The 15902-nt window shown below is 43.9% G+C and overlaps 1 protein-coding gene across 1 annotated transcript; it reads right to left on the bottom strand.

Annotated features, from left to right (window-relative positions):
• Positions 1-11231: 11231 nt before the first annotated feature.
• LOC121553509 (cytochrome P450 1B1-like) lies at positions 11232-14342 on the bottom strand. Its single transcript, XM_041866655.1, has 2 exons — positions 12815-14342; positions 11232-12049 (listed from the first exon to the last, which is right to left on the bottom strand). The coding sequence occupies exons 1-2, from the start codon at positions 13819-13821 to the stop codon at positions 11437-11439; spliced, it is 1620 nt and encodes a 539-aa protein (XP_041722589.1). The 5' UTR covers positions 13822-14342; the 3' UTR covers positions 11232-11436.
• Positions 14343-15902: the final 1560 nt, after the last annotated feature.

Here is a 15902-nt window from a genome sequence, read left to right as displayed (position 1 = left end):
TCAAGTAATATCTAACAATTTCACAACATATACCCAATACACACAAATATAGTAAGGAATGGAATTTAAGAATATATACATATATGGACAAGCAATGACAGAGCGGCATGGACTAAGATACAGTAGAATATTATAGAATACAGTATATACATATGATATGAGTAGTGCAAGATATGTAAACATTATTAAAGTGAATAGTGTTCCTTTTCTTAAAGTGGCCAGTGATTTCAATAGGCAACAGCAGCCTCTAGTGTGCTAGTGATGGCTATTTAACAGTCTGATGGCCTTGAGATAGAAGCTGTATTTCATTCTCTCGGTCCCCAGCTTTGATGCACCTGTACTGACCTCGCCTTCTGGATGATAGCGGGGTGAACAGGCAGCGGCTCGGGTGGTTGATGTCCTTGATGATCTTTTTGGCCTTCCTGTGACATCGGGTGCTGTAGGTGTCTTGGAGGGCAGGTAGTTTGCCCCCGGTAATGCGTTTGACAGACCGCACCACCTTCTGGAGAGCCCTGCGGTTGCGGGCGGTGCAGTTGCCGTACCAGGCGGTGATACAGCCCCACAGGATGCTCTCAATTGTGCATCTGTAAAAGTTTGTTAGGGTTTTAGGTGCCAAGCCAAATTTCTTCAGCCATGGGTGAACAGGGAGTACAGGAGGGGGCCACAGTGTTGAGTGAGGATCAGCGAAGTGGAGATGTTGTTTCCTACCTTCACCACCTGGGGGCGGCCCATCAGGAAGTCCAGGACCCAGTTGCACAGGGCGGGGTTCAGACGCAGGACCTTAAGCTTAATGATGAGCTTGGAGGGTACTATGGTGTTGAATGCTGAGCTATGGTCAATGAAAAGCATTCTTACATAGGTATTCCTCTTGACCAGATGGGATAGGCCAGTGTGATGGCGATTGTATCATCTGTGGATCAATTGGGGCGGTAAGCAAATTGAAGTTGGTCTAGGGTGACCGGTAAGGTAGAGGTGATATGATCCTTGACTAGTCTCTCAAAGCACTTCATGATGACAGAGGTGAGTGCTACGGGGCGATAGTCATTTAGTTCAGTTACCTTTGCTTTCTTGGGTACAGGAACAGTGGTGGCCATCTTGAAGCATGTGGGAACAGCAGCCTGGGAAAGGGAGAGATTGAGTATGTCCGTAAACACACCAGCCAGCTGGTCTGTGCATGCTCTGAGGACGCGGCTAGGGATGCCGTCTGGGCCGGCAGCCTTGCGGGGGTTAACATGCTTAAACGTATTACTCACGTCGGCCACGGAGAAGGAGATGCCACAGTCCTTGGTAGTGGGCCTCGTCGGTGGCACTGTGTTATCCTCAAAGCGGGCGAAGAAGGTGTTTAGCTTGTCTGGAAGCGAGACGTCGGTGTCGGCGACGTGTCTGGTTTTCCTTTTGTAGTCCATGATTGTCTGTAGACCCTGCCACATACGTCTCGTGTCTGAGACGTTGAATTGCGACTCCACTTTGTCTCTATGCTGATGTTTTGCCAGTTTAATTGCCTTGCGGAGTGAGTAGCTACACTGTTTGTATTCTGCCATATTCCCAGTCACCTTGCCATGGTTAAATGCAGTGGTTTGCGCTTCAGTTTTGCGCGAATGCTGGCATCTATCCACGGTTTCTGGTTAGTGTAGGTTTTAATAGTCACAGTGGTCACAACATCACCTATACACTTCCTGATAAACTTAGTCACCGTTTCAGTGTATTCGTCTAAATTATTTTCGCAAGCTACCCGGAACATATCCCAGTCCGCGTGATCAAAACAATCTTGAAGCGTGGATTCCGATTGGGCAGACCAGCGTTGAATAGTCCTTAGAACAGGTACTTCCTGTTTGAGTTTCTGCCTATAGGAAGGGAGAAGCAAAATGGAGTCGTGGTCAGATTTGCCGAAAGGAGGGCGGTGGAGGGCCTTATAACCATCCCGGAAGTTCGAATAGCAATGGTCAAGGGTTTTAGCAGCGCGAGTACAACAGTCGATATGTTGATATAACTTCGGCAGCCTAGTCCTCAAATTTGCTTTGTTAAATTCCCCGGCTACAATAAATGCAGCCTCAGGATATGTGTTTTCCAGTTTGCATAAAGTCCAGTGAAGTTCTATGAGGGCCATCGTGGTATCGGCTTGAGGGGGGATATACATGGCCATGACTATAACCAAATAAAATTATCTTGGGAGATAATACGGTCGGCATTTGATTGTGAAGTATTCTAGGTCGGGTGAACAAAAGGACTTGAGTTCCTGTATGTTACTACAATTACACCATGAGTCGTTAATCATGAAACACACACCTCCGCCCTTCTGCTTCCCGGAGAGATATTTATTCCTGTCTGCGCAATGAACTGAGAACCCATTTGGCTGGACCAATTACGACAGAATATCCCAAAGAGCCATGTTTCTGTGAAACAAAGTATGTTACAGGCCTTGATGTCTCTCTGGAAAGGAATCCTTGTCCGTGGCTTGTCGAGGTTGTTAACCAGTGTCACGCCCTGATCGAGAGAACTCTCGTTGGTTGGGTCAGGGTGTGAGTTTTCTGTTGAGATCTATGTTAGTGTATTTCTATGTGGTAGATCTAGGTTGTATTTCTATGTTTGGCCGGGTGTGATTCCCAATCAGAGACAGCTGTCGCTCGTTGTCTCTGATTGGGGATCATACTTACGTAGCTTGGTTGCCTACCTTAGTTGTGGGATCTTGTTCCGTTTAGGCTTGTATGTGTATAGCCTGAGGACTTCACGTTACGTTTTTTTTTTTTTTTTTAATGTATTGAGTTAATAAACATGTACGCTTTTCACGCTGCACCTTGGTCCGACCCGTCTCTCAACGAGCGTGACAGAAGATCCCACCACAAAAGGACCAAGCACACCTTTTTCACAGGTGGGCAAATGGTGGTCATGGGAGGAGATATTCGCTGGTAAAGGACCCTGGGTGAAGGTACAGGCCTTGGCAAGAGAGGATCAACAACAACGCCAACGGGACCAACCGCTGAGGAAGCCCGAGAGGCAACCCCAATAATTTTTTTGGGGGGGGCTAGAGGGGTGGTCGGGAATCGAGAGAGAAGAGCCCCGACCACTGCACCCGGTGGGGTTCCAGTTGGAGTCCCTACGACCATGGGAACAGGAATGGGAACAGTTTTACACAGAGGAGTCGAAGGATGACGACGACGATGAGGTTCTGTTCCCTAACTCGTGGGGGCTCCCGGAGGAGTCCTCACTGGGGGAGAATTGACGAGAGAGAGAGAAGGACTGGAGCAGTCTGAGAGAGGAGGACACCACGTTACGGGGGCTGTTAGCTCAGAGGGAGCAGGAGTTATCCGTTCAGAGGGAGGCGCTACAGGAGGCTCAAAGGGAGAAGGAAGTAGTGGAGGCACGGAGAGAGGAGCTGGTCAGGCAACAGGGAGGGAGCGTGTGTTCATTGAGTAACCTAGGTATGCGGAGATACGCACTGTGTCGCCAGTGCACATTCACAGCCCAGTGCGTCCTGTGCCAGCACCCCACACGTGTCGCGCGAAAGTGGGCATCCAACCAGGACGGGTTGTGCCGGCTCAACGCTCCTGGTCTCCAGTGCGCCTCCACAGTCCAGTATATCCTGTGCCAGTCCTACGCACTGTGTCACCAGTGCGCATTCACAGCCCAGTGCGTCCTGTGCCAGCGGCCCGTACCTGCTCCCCGCACCAATCCAGTGGTGCGTGTCGCCAGCCCGGTACGCCCCGTACCTGCTCCCCACACCAAACCAGTGGTGCGTGTCTCCAGCCTGGTACGGCCCGTACCTGCTCCCCGCACCAAACCAGTGATGCGTGTCGCCAGCCTGGTAAGCCCCGTACCTGCTCCTCGCACCAGACCTGTGGTGCGCGTATCCAGTCCAGTACGACCCGTACCTGCTCCTCGCACCAAACCAGTGGTGCGTGTCTCCAGTCCGGCACGGCCCATACCTGTTCCCCGCACCAGACCTGTGGTGCGTGTCTCCAGTCCGGCCCGGCCCGTTCCTGCTCCTTGCACCAGACCAGTGGTGCGTGTCCCGAGTCCGGCACAGCCCGTGCCCGTTCCACTGGTGCCTGGTACAGCACCGGTCAGCTGCTCCACTCCGGAGCACACCGCTCCACCGGTGCCCAGTCCAGCTCCAGTCAGCAGATCCACTCCGGAGCGAGAGCAGTCCGCTCCACCGGTGCCTATTCCAGCTCCGGTCAGCGGCTCCACTCCGGAGCCAGAGCAGTCCGCTCCCCCGGTGCCCAGTCCAGCTGCGGTCAGCGGCTCCACTCCGGAGCCAGAGCGGTCCGCTCCACCGGGGTCCAGTTCAGCTCCAGACAGCGGCTCTACTCCAGGCCCAGACGTCAGCCCCTCTCCAGGGTCGGGGCCTCCCACACCAGGGTCCATACAGGGCTTGGTGCATCGTGGGAGGATTGTCGATCCAGGCCCAGACGTCAGCCCCTCTCCAGGTTCGGGGTCTCCCACACCAGGGTCCAGACAGGGCTTGGTGCATCATGAGAGGAAGGAGAGGGGAAGCATCGCGCCGAGGTCCAGACCAGACCAGGGGCGCAATGGGGAGGCAGAGAGGGAGAGGTCGTCACACCCGGAGCCGGATCCGCCTCAGAGGACGAAGGACAACCCGGACCCTCCCCTAATGAGTCAGGTTGGTGCGGCCGGAGTACGCACCTTTGGGGGGGGGGTACTGTCACACCCTGATCGAGAGAACTCTCGTTGGTTGGGTCAGGGTGTGAGTTTTCTGTTGAGATCTATGTTAGTGTATTTCTATGTGGTAGATCTAGGTTGTATTTCTATGTTTGGCCAGGTGTGATTCCCAATCAGAGACAGCTGTTGCTCGTTGTCTCTGATTGGGGATCATACTTAGTAGCCTGGTTGCCTACCTTAGTTGTGGGATCTTGTTCCGTTTAGGCTTGTATGTGTATAGCCTGAGGACGTCACGTTACGTTGTTTCTTGTTTTGTTTTATGTTTATTGAGTTAATAAACATGTACGCTTTTCACGCTGCACCTTGGTCCGACCCGTCTCTCAACAAGCGTGACAACCAGAGACTGAACATTAGCGAGTAGTATACTTGGAAGCGGTGGGTGGTGTGCGTTTCTCCTAAGTCGAACCAGCACGCCGCTCCGAGTGCTTCTCCTCCGCAGCCGATGTTTTGGGTCAGCCGCTGGAATCAGTTCAATTGCCCTGGGGAGAGCAAACAAAGGATCTGCTTCGGGAAAGTCGTATTCCTGGTCGTAATGCTGGTGAGTTACCGCCACTCTGATATCCAATAGATTTTCCCGGCTGTATGTAATAATGCAAAACACTTTCTGAGCTAATAATGTAACAAATTATACGTAAAAAAACAAAATACTGCAAAGTTTCCTAAGAGCTAGTCGCATGGCCGCCATCTTCTTCGGCTCCAGTTCAACACACAAGCGTTCGGGTTAGAGTCCCACACCTTGAAAGCGGCAGCCTTTAGCTCAGTGCGGATGTTGCCTGTAATCCATGGCTTCTGGTTGGGGTATGTACGTACGGTCACTGTGGGGACGACGTCATCGATGCACTTATTGATGAAGCCAGTGACTGATGTGGTGTACTCCTCAATGTCATCGGAAGAATCCCGGAACATATTCCAGTCTGTGCTTGCAAAACAGTCCTGTAGCTTAGCATCTGCGTCATCTGACCACTTCTTTATTGACCGAGTCACTGGTGCTTCCTGCTTTAGTTTGTGCTTGTAAGCAGGAAACAGGAGGATAGAGTTATGGTCAGATTTGCCAAATGGAGGGCGAGCTTTGTACGCGTCTCTGTGTGTGGAGTAAAGGTGGTCTAGAGGTTTTTCCCTCTGGTTGCACATTTAACATGCTGGTAGAAATGAGGTAAAACGGATGACAGTTTCCCTGCATTAAAATTCCCGGCCACTAGGAGTGCCACCTCTGGAAGAGCGTTTTCTTGTTTGCTTATGGCCTTATACAGCTCATTGAGTGCAGTCTTAGTGCCAGCATCAGTTTGTGGTGGTAAATAGACAGCTACGAAAAATATAGATGAAAACTCTCTTGGTAAATCGTGTGGTCTACAGCTTATCATGAGATACTCTACCTCAGGCGAGCAAAACCTAGAGACTTTCTTAATATTAGATTTTGTGCATCAGCTGTTGTTTACAAATATACACAGACCGCACCCCTTGTCTTACCGGAGGCAGTTGTTCTGTCTTGCCGATGCAGTGTATATCCCGCCAGTTGTATGTTATCCATGTCGTCGTTCAGCCACGACTCGGTGAAACATAAGATATTACAGTTGGTAGGATATCCATGATCGTAGTTAATATATTTTGTTATCCAATGATTGTACGTTGGCTAATCGGACAGATGGTAAAGGCAGATTACCCACTCTCCGTCGGATCCTTACAAGGCACCCCGATCTACGTCCCCGATATCGCTGTCTCTTCCTCATGCGAATGACGGGGATTTGGTCCTTGTCGGTTGTCTGTAGGATATCCTTCGCATCCGACTCTTTAAAGAAAATATCTTTGTCCAGTACGAGGTGAGTAATCGCTGTCCTGATATCCAGAAGCTCTTTTCGGTCATAAGAGACGGTGGCAGAAACAATATGTTCAAAATAAGTTAAAAATAACACGGATAAAAAAATACAATAGCACAATTGGTTAGGAGCCCGTAAAACGGCAGCATCTCCTTCGGCGCCATTACTCCTGAACTTATTTAGGCTTGACATAACAAAGGGGTTGAATACTTATTGACTCAGGGCATTTCAGCTTTTCATTTTTAATTAATTTGTAAATATGTTGAAAAACATAATTCCACTTTGACATTATGGGTTTTTGTGTGTAGGCCAGTGACACACAATCTCAAATGAATCTATTTTAAATTCAGTCTGTAACACAACAAAATGTGGAAAAAGTCTAGGGGTGTGAAAACTTTCTGAAAGCACTGTAAGTCAGTTTTAGTCTTAAGATGGTCAGTCACTGTTCTGCTCTACTGGAGGTGGGTAGTGGGGAAGAGGACTTATCATGTTGTAGAACTCTGTTTAATATTCCACCAAACATCTGTACTGTGCCCTATCCCCCACACACCCAACCAACGTGCTCTCTTGGTTTGTATGACTCCCACCCTACTCACAGATGTTTGTGATCATTTCAGGAAGTTGCCTGGATTTTCAGAGGTGTAAGGCTTCTTCTTTCATTTGCCAGGTCAACACTCATTACTCTCTCCTGGCTTGTGTGGGGTATAAAGTAGTAGTAGAGTGCTACCTTAGAGTCCTTACTGTAACCCAAGAGGGGAGGTTTAGCAAGGGCTGTATTGTGGTCTAGTAATAACCCTGAAGCTGACGTTATCAAGGATAACGCTCAATGCCAAATATGATGTTTAAGGTGCATTCAACATGTCCGCCACCATCCATAGGGTCATGTGTGTAGGATGAGGACTGAAGAGCGCTTTGGACCCTGAATGCAGAGTTCTGCCTTTATGTTGGAATATGGTTTGTTTGTTTTTTTGAAAAATCCTTTACCAAAAATCAAACCCTCACAACCCCGCAATTATTTGACATGTGCCGCATTTCCGAGTCTTGTCTATCTATGCTTTTCCTTCACGCTGAGATCTGAGGCAAATCTTTTTTTTTGACTCTCCTCCTTTTCTATTCTGTAAAAGGGAGAGCATAAGGGAGTGGCATATCAGTAATCGTCTGGCTTTATCTGAATTTGTCACGCACTCCAAGCTGGCTGTCTGGCTGCAAGCATCTCGCTGATCAAGTACAGGATGTTCTGGGTGAGCGAGATAAAATGTACCGCAAGGAAAGGGCTCTCCTAAACACTTCCCTTTTGTTCCAACATGAGATGGCTATGTGCCCATAATACAATAAATGTGCTTGCTGAAATAAGACGGTAATGAAATCTACTGTAGCAAACTATGAGACAGTGTATTTATAATAATAATTCTGCCATTTCAGAAAATACACCAGTAAAGGTTGTTCTATTTTCTGAAACAATTGAACCGGTCATTTAAAAATAGGAATTCTCAGCCATAGTGAGTTTGAAAGATGGAAGTGTTGAGTGACTTTTTAAATAACCTTTGTGTATTCCTAAACACTGCAGTATCAGCATTCTATTTTTATTCTACCTGCCCACACTGTACTTTTTATTTTGGTAAGAATGAGCCCGTACCTACTCAAAAGCTGGTTAGATATACCTCCTATTCTGAGGCATGTGTTAAAATAAAAACAAAACGCAATCTCTTGTTACTCCAACTCATATCAGTATAATAAATACACTAGTTACAAATCAAGGAAGAATAAAATGTCCTTTAATTTAGTATGAAGTGTACAATATCACACATATTATCTGTACTCATCAACCCAATGTCATCAGTTCAAATAGATATCATAAAATCCTCTCACAAGAGCAACATCACAGTTGCAGTAATGTTATGTTTATGTTCTGTATTTAATACAACATGGAGAATAAATCATTCGATAACTGGCATCTTAAATAAAGAATCTAAATGATATGGTGTATCTATAAAGAACTTTTGCAGAGCATCCTTTTGGACGTTCAAGCTTATGAAGACATAGCACTCGAAGAGAACAAGAAACAATAAAAAAGAGAGCACTTTTTGCGGCAGATGATTATATTCAAAATAACACTAACCCAATATAGATAAAACATTTGTATTTCAATTGAACAAATGTATGTTACAGCAGTTCACAGACACAGGCTACATTCGTAAACAATGTACCCTTAGTGTACCCCAGGCTTGTCTATTGGAACAGGCTATAAGTTAATCAACAATCAGAAGCACTTAGGCAAAACATAACAATACTTATGGCCTTATTCCAGTGTAAATTAGATGGAATTCAGTTAAAATATGTATTTAAGTACAGGTTTGTAAGTAGCCTACTTACTATTGACAATTCTGTTTTTCAAGAGTATACAGTATAAAGTAGTACTGCATAACTGCATGGAACTGCTAGTACTTACTAGCCTGTAACAAGTGACATTAGTTATTAAACCAGTAGTGGCCTATGCAATGTTACATCTGACCACTTATTTGGTCCAACCAATCAGTTTAGTTATGGCACAGTTGAGGAACGGGATTGAACTCTCATTCTTCGGACCAAATCACATATTTTTGCTAATATTGCTACAAAGGTTATTACTACCACAATTTTGTTTAATACCATATTGTTTAATAAATCAAGCCAAACAGCTGCAACATGATTTCTAGTTTACTCAACTTTGGAGCAGGAAAGTTCTGCATATTTACATTCCAGAGTCGTCTCAACACATTTGTCAAAGTTGAGTAAACTACATAATGTTTGTATTTAATAGTAATAAGGTCGGTATTACTATCTACCTACTTAGCTATATTTACTATAATAAGTATATCAATATTCTCTCTGTATCATATTGACCTTGTTGGGAGATACATTTGGGACATAAAAGGTACACACAGTACTCTCTGAGATGGTGGGAAAAGTAAAATGACTGAATCAACTCCAATTGGTCAGTATTCCAGTAAATACAGTAAATGAAGTATCAAACAGGTGTAAAAGAACAGGCCACCGCCCACAGATGCCCACTGTAAGCTATTGTATGTTCTGGCGTGTTCCAGTGAAATATATGCAAACATCAGTGCAATAACTTATTTAAGAAATTTAAAAGTTGCATTTTTGTAATCCATAGTCATTTGAGTGATTACCTGTAAAACAAAGAAAATATACACTACCGTTCAAAAGTTTGGGGTCACTTAGAAATGTCCTTGTTTTCCATGAAAACATACATGAAATGAGTTTGAATAGGAAATATAGCAAAATGAATAGGAAATGTAGTCATTGTCAAGGTTAGAAATAATGATTTTTAATTGAAATAATAATTGTGTCCTTCAAACTTTGCTTTCGTCAAAGAATCCTCCATTTGCAGCAATTACAGCCTTGTAGACCTTTAGCATTCTAGTTGTCAATTTGTTGAGGTAATCTGTAAAGATTTCCCACAAGTTGGATTGGCTTGATGGGCACTTCTTACGTACCACACGGTCAAGCTGCTCCCACAACAGCTCAATAGGGTTGAGATCCGGTGACTGTGCTGGCCCCTCCATTATAGACAGAATACCAGCTGACTGCTTCTTCCCTAAATAGTTATTGCATAGTTTGGAGCTGTGCTTTGGGTCATTGTCCTGTTGTAGGAGGAAATTGGCTCCAATCAAGCGCCGTCCACAGGGTATGTTTATGGCGTTGCAAAATGACCTTCTTTCTTCAAGATCCCTTTTACCCTGTACAAATCTCCCACTTTACCACCACCAAAGCACCCCCAGACCATCACATTGCCTCCACCATGCTTGACAGATGGCATCAAGCACTCCTCCAGCATCTTTTAATTTGGTCTACGTCTCACAAATGTTCTTCTTTGTGATCCGCACCTCAAACTTCGAATCGTCTGTCCATAACACTTTTTTCCAATCTTCCTCTGTCCAGTGTCTGTGTTCTTTTGCGCATCTTAATCTTTTATTTTTATTGGCCAGTCTGAGATATGGCTTTTTCTTTGCAACTCTGCCTAGAAGGTCAGCATCCTGGAGTCGCCTCTTCACTGTAGACGTTGAGACTGGTGTTTTGCGGGTACTATTTAATGAAGCTGGCAGTTAAGGACCTGTGAGGCGTCTGTTTCTCAAACTAGACACTCTAATGCATTTGTCCTCTTGCTCAGTTGTGCACCGGGGCCTCCCACTCCTCTTTCTATTCTAGTTAGAGCCAGTTTGTGCTGTTCTGTGAAGGGAGTAGTACACAGCGTTGTACGAGATCTTCAGTTTCTTGGCAATTTCTCGCATGGAATAGCCTTCATTTCTCAGAACAAGAATAGACTGACGAGTTTCAGAAGAAGGTTCTTTGTTTCTGGTCATTTTGAGCCTGTAATCGAACCCACAATTGCTGATGCTCCAGATACTCAACTAGTCTCAAGAAGGGCAGTTTTATTGCTTCTTTAATCAGCACAACAGTTTTCAGCTGTGCTAACATAATTGCAAAAGGGTTTTCTAATGATCAATTAGCCTTTTAAAATTATAAACTTGGATTAGCAAACACAACGTGCCATTGGAACACAGGACTGATGGTTGCTGATAATGGGCCTCTGTACGCCTATGTAGATATTCCATAAAGACGCTACAATAGCCATTTACAACATTAACAATGTCTACACTTTATTTCTGATCAATTTGATATTATTTTAATGGACAAAAAAAAATGCTTTTCTTTTGAAAACAAGGAAATGTCTAAGTGACCCCAAACTTTTGAACGGTAGTGTAGATTTATATGAAGGGTGTTTTGCCTGAGTGTTCAGTTCATAAATATATTTATAACTATATAGTAGCTGATACCTGATGGCACATGAGGATGAATTGCAGTTCATGAATCTACTTCAGTGTTTTTTTTCTTTCAAGCTTCATTTACCATTTTTTAAATGCTTTTAGCAACTCTATTCTCAGTCTGATCTGGAGTCACCTGTTTCCTCCTGGGTCTCCCCATAGAGGGGCTTTTGGCTAGCCTCCTCCAAGACTTCCATGCTGTCCCGTAGATGTACTGCTATGGAGAAGTTATTGGGCTTCAGGGTCAGCCCGTAGGTGTAGTCAATGGTCGGCGGCTTGTCCGGGTCGGGACTAAAGTGGGCCTGGTGTGCCAGCAATGCTGTAAATAGGAACAACTGCATCTTGGACAACTCCTCTCCGATGCACCGCCTCTTTCCCAAGGAGAAGATGAGCACGCTGCTGGCCAGGTCCTTGTTCAAAGAGCTGTCCTGGTCCAGGAAGCGCAGGGGGTCAAAGGTCTCCGGGTGTGTCCACCTGGTGGGGTCGTGGTTGCTGGACCACTGGTTGATGAAGATCACTGTGTCCTTAAGGATGGTGTAGCCCATGATGGTAGTGTCGGTAATGGTGCTGTGGGGAATGGTGAGCGGCACAAAGCTGGTGAAGCGCATCACCTCGTAGATAAAGGCCATCACGTAAGGCAACTGCGACTGGTCCTCGATGGTGGGCAGACGGCTCCGGTAGACCACTTTGTCCACTTCCTCTTGGAGACGCAGCTGGATTTGAGGAAACCTATATAGGAAACGGTCTAAAGTGAACACTCAGAACACAGGTATCTTTGTTCATTGAGATGTAGGCTAAATAATTTCCTATTGGGAAGCTAACCTCTATTTCAACACTGGGGGCATACTCAATACATTAATCATTTTTGGTGGGTAACTATGGGCAACAGGTTGATATAGGCTACAAGTAAGTACCAAATACTGGACAAAATAAACATTTCATTAATTACTATCTAAACAGTTTTCTTTTTCCCGGCGCAAACTGGCAACTCACATCATGATGTTCTACGGTTCAGATTACTTTATTTTTCTCAAGCGAGATTTCAGTACAGCGGAGCCCTCGTGTTAGGCTTCCAATACCTGCCTGGGCTCTTCTGCTATTTAAGACTATTACGTAACATCCTAGTTCTGCTACTGAAGTGCCGAACACAAGAGCAGGTACAGTAGTAGTCTGCCAGCAATGAAAGAGCAGAGCATAGTACTCTTTCGATGTTTTATGTTGATTGTGAGATAGTGGCATACTAGTATATTAGGTAGGATCATTTTCCCAAGACAAAATTGCTTTTTCTGTTTTACGCATAGGTTTTCTCAACTTAAAGCATGTAGGCTATTGTGAATTGATGAATGCACTAACTGTAAGTTGCTCTGGATAAGAGCGTCTGCTTAATGACTAAAATATCAAATGCATTGTTAATAGAACATATTATAGCCTATGGTAAAAAGAGTACTTTCATTTCACTTAAACTGATTCCAAATTAATATGTAGACTATTTACCTCACAAGTATCAGAATGATCCATTGGAGTGCAGTAGACAGTGTGTCTTGGCTTGCTCCAAAAATATCACCAATAGTGGGTGGCACATAATCTTTGCCTGGTGAGACCCCGGGCGAGCTGTCCTGAGAATGGTCCAATGCCATGATGAAAGCATCTGTCATGTCCCGGATTGTGCTTGACTGAATGGTCTGTCGATGCTCGACAACCTTAGTAACGATAAATTTACTAAACTCCTGGTTGAGCTCTTTAAAATTTTCAAAAATTGTTTTTATTGGGTTGGGAAAATACTGGAGCCAAGGCATCACATCAACGATGCTCCCAGCCCCCACTGTTTGGGAGAATTGGTCATTTCGTCCCACCACTTGCGCAAACTCTGCGTCGTCGTAGGAATACCTCTTTCCAAAGCACACCGCGGTCATTATGTTAGCTGTTGATACCACCAAGTATGTCATCGGCTGGAAATATTTGTGCTCTTTCGTTTTTCCCAGGAAAAGACGGAGCAGCTCCCTAACTTCGCAGACAACGTGGTTTTCGAAGGCCTTTTTGGTGTTCGTGTTGCCGGTGGAAAACATCCGAACAGTAGATTGGGCTACTTTTCGGTGCACTTTCCACCATTCGCTGAATGTTCCAAAAGCAATGCCATCGCCATTGGAAATGTATTGAAAAGAGGTAAAGTCCGGTCTGCCTGCGAAATCAAATCCCTTTTTGATGAGCGCCTGCCTGATTGCGTCGCCATTCAGCACCACAACGTCCCGGCAGCCAAGTTTGATTCGAAAGACATCCCCATATTTCCGTGCCATGCGAGAGAAATAGAGGTGAGGAGTTTTCCCAACCTCTATTGCGTTCCCAATGACCGGCCAAGCGAACGGTCCAGGCGGGCTGTGTACTTCCCAGTTCCGCCTAATCCTGCGCCACAGGTGCATGGCAAAGAGAAATGTCAAAGACCCCAATAATATACTCCGTGGCGATGGCCAGGTCATCTCCTCGAAAATAACTTGCATGTCCATTATGAAGCCTATAATATATTGAGGGAAAGCAAGAAGTTATTTCTGGGAAAAAATATTAACTGATTCTAGGGGGAACACACAAGTAAAATCAAGAATATAGTGGAAATATTATTACAGCACAAAATATGGCACAACATATCCTATATTTAAAGGGTCAAATACTGGGAATGAATATGGACCTCCTTGCAGTCAATTCGTTTGCAGTCAATTCGTTGCTTCTTCCAAGTAAATAACAGCTTTATGTTAATTGTAGTCTGTCGGTTACTAATAGATGTTTTGATGAATAAGCTCCTGTCCTTTGTCCCGTCGATGCCGATGGTAAGACTACATTTTAATGTAAACGCAAGAAGCGCGCTAATTATAGGTCACCTCTTTATATAGCGGATCCAGTGATTGAAAGTTATTGGAGAATAAAATCCTCAAAACCTGCACAATAGAAAATAAAGTAATTCAGTATACGTCCAGTAACTTAATTTGTCATTTGGTGCAGTTCTAGACCTTCCACTCTCCACATGTGAATAGCCTTCTGCTGTCCCGAGTTAAATGATTTATCATAAACAGAAGTGTCAAATAGCATTATAGCTCGTCAGCATCTCTCTCTCTCTCTCTCTCTCTCTCTCTCTCTCTCTCTCTCTCTCTCTCTCTCTCTCTCTCTCTCTCTCTCTCTCTCTCTCTCTCTCCCTCATCCACACACAGCGCGCCTACTCCTTGTTATCAAAATGTTTGTGTTGTCCCTTCTCTCGTTGCAATTGGAGGCAGAATGCAATCACCACTAGCCACTAGGAACTCAATACTTTGCTGGATAGGTTGTCAAAGGATTATGGATGTCCAATCAAATCAACGTATTCATTTGTTTTATTTAATTGGTTACAATTCACCAAATATGCCTGTATTAGGCCTAGGCTATAGCGTCATATGTAGATGGTTAGATTTGATGGTAATAGCCTAACTACAACCATAATGAATTATCAACAATACTGAAAGGTCATATGATTTTAGCAGCCTAATACTAGAAAACAGAACTACCATACTACTATTAATGTAATATTATTATTCGTTTTTTAGTATTTATTATTTGTTTTACCTATTATTATTATTGGAATTATCATTAGAAATTGTATAATAATATACTATTATATTATTATCGGTTATACCTTGAAACTACAAGATATAGTATTGTAGTGAATTTATTTGATAAATGATGATTAGTGTCTGCGGAAATGTAGACCTATTGTTTATTCCAATTCAATATAGTGGGTCTTATCATGCAGCAAATGAGAGAGGCCTTGTTTCATTTGATTCGATTTACATTTACGTCATTTAGCAGACGCTCTTATCCAGAGCGACTTACAAATTATGTTCATTTTACGCAAATAAATCGTGTGTTTACTCATTCATACTGTCAAATTATTTGATATTGCAATTTATGAAGGATTTATGCGAATTTGTGTGTAGCGGACACGTTTTCCAGAATTAACTGGTGCTATGCTATATTTCGTGAATTATTCCCCAAATGGATCTAACAACATGTATTTTTTATGTCCTTTAATGTGTTTACAAAAGGCTAATGCGGATCATGCACATTAATAGAAATACACGTTTTTGTAGACTGACCGAGTGTTTCTGGTATAGTTTTCTTTCTTATTATACAGGATACAGTTTCCAACAAGTAACAATTGTCCGTTTTAATTTATAATTAAATATAATGAATTATTAATTATGAGAGGTCTATAAAATATGAATTAGACTATTATTATGACTCATTATTAGCTGATAACCTGTTGTTTTATTCCGTTATCGAGGCCTGATGAATGACAGGAGCTGGGTTTCAAGCATACCTGCAATAACTTTTGATTAACTATATTTTATCTTAAAACATAGGTGCTTCATTTACATGTAATGTATTATCATTTAGGCCATTGCACAGATCTACATGAATTTTGGCAGGACACACAGTAAACTGTGTATAAATATCAAGTTGTTCCATAGCATTTTTGTTTTCCCACATTTCTAGCCTCCATTTCATCTAAGAAACATTTCAAATTTGATATATTGAATATTTGTCAATGGGAAATTGGTCA

This window comes from Coregonus clupeaformis, chromosome 37 (assembly GCF_020615455.1).
Source record: "Coregonus clupeaformis isolate EN_2021a chromosome 37, ASM2061545v1, whole genome shotgun sequence".
Classification (NCBI taxonomy): domain Eukaryota; kingdom Metazoa; phylum Chordata; class Actinopteri; order Salmoniformes; family Salmonidae; genus Coregonus; species Coregonus clupeaformis.
This window is presented reverse-complemented; position numbering and strand designations above follow the sequence as displayed.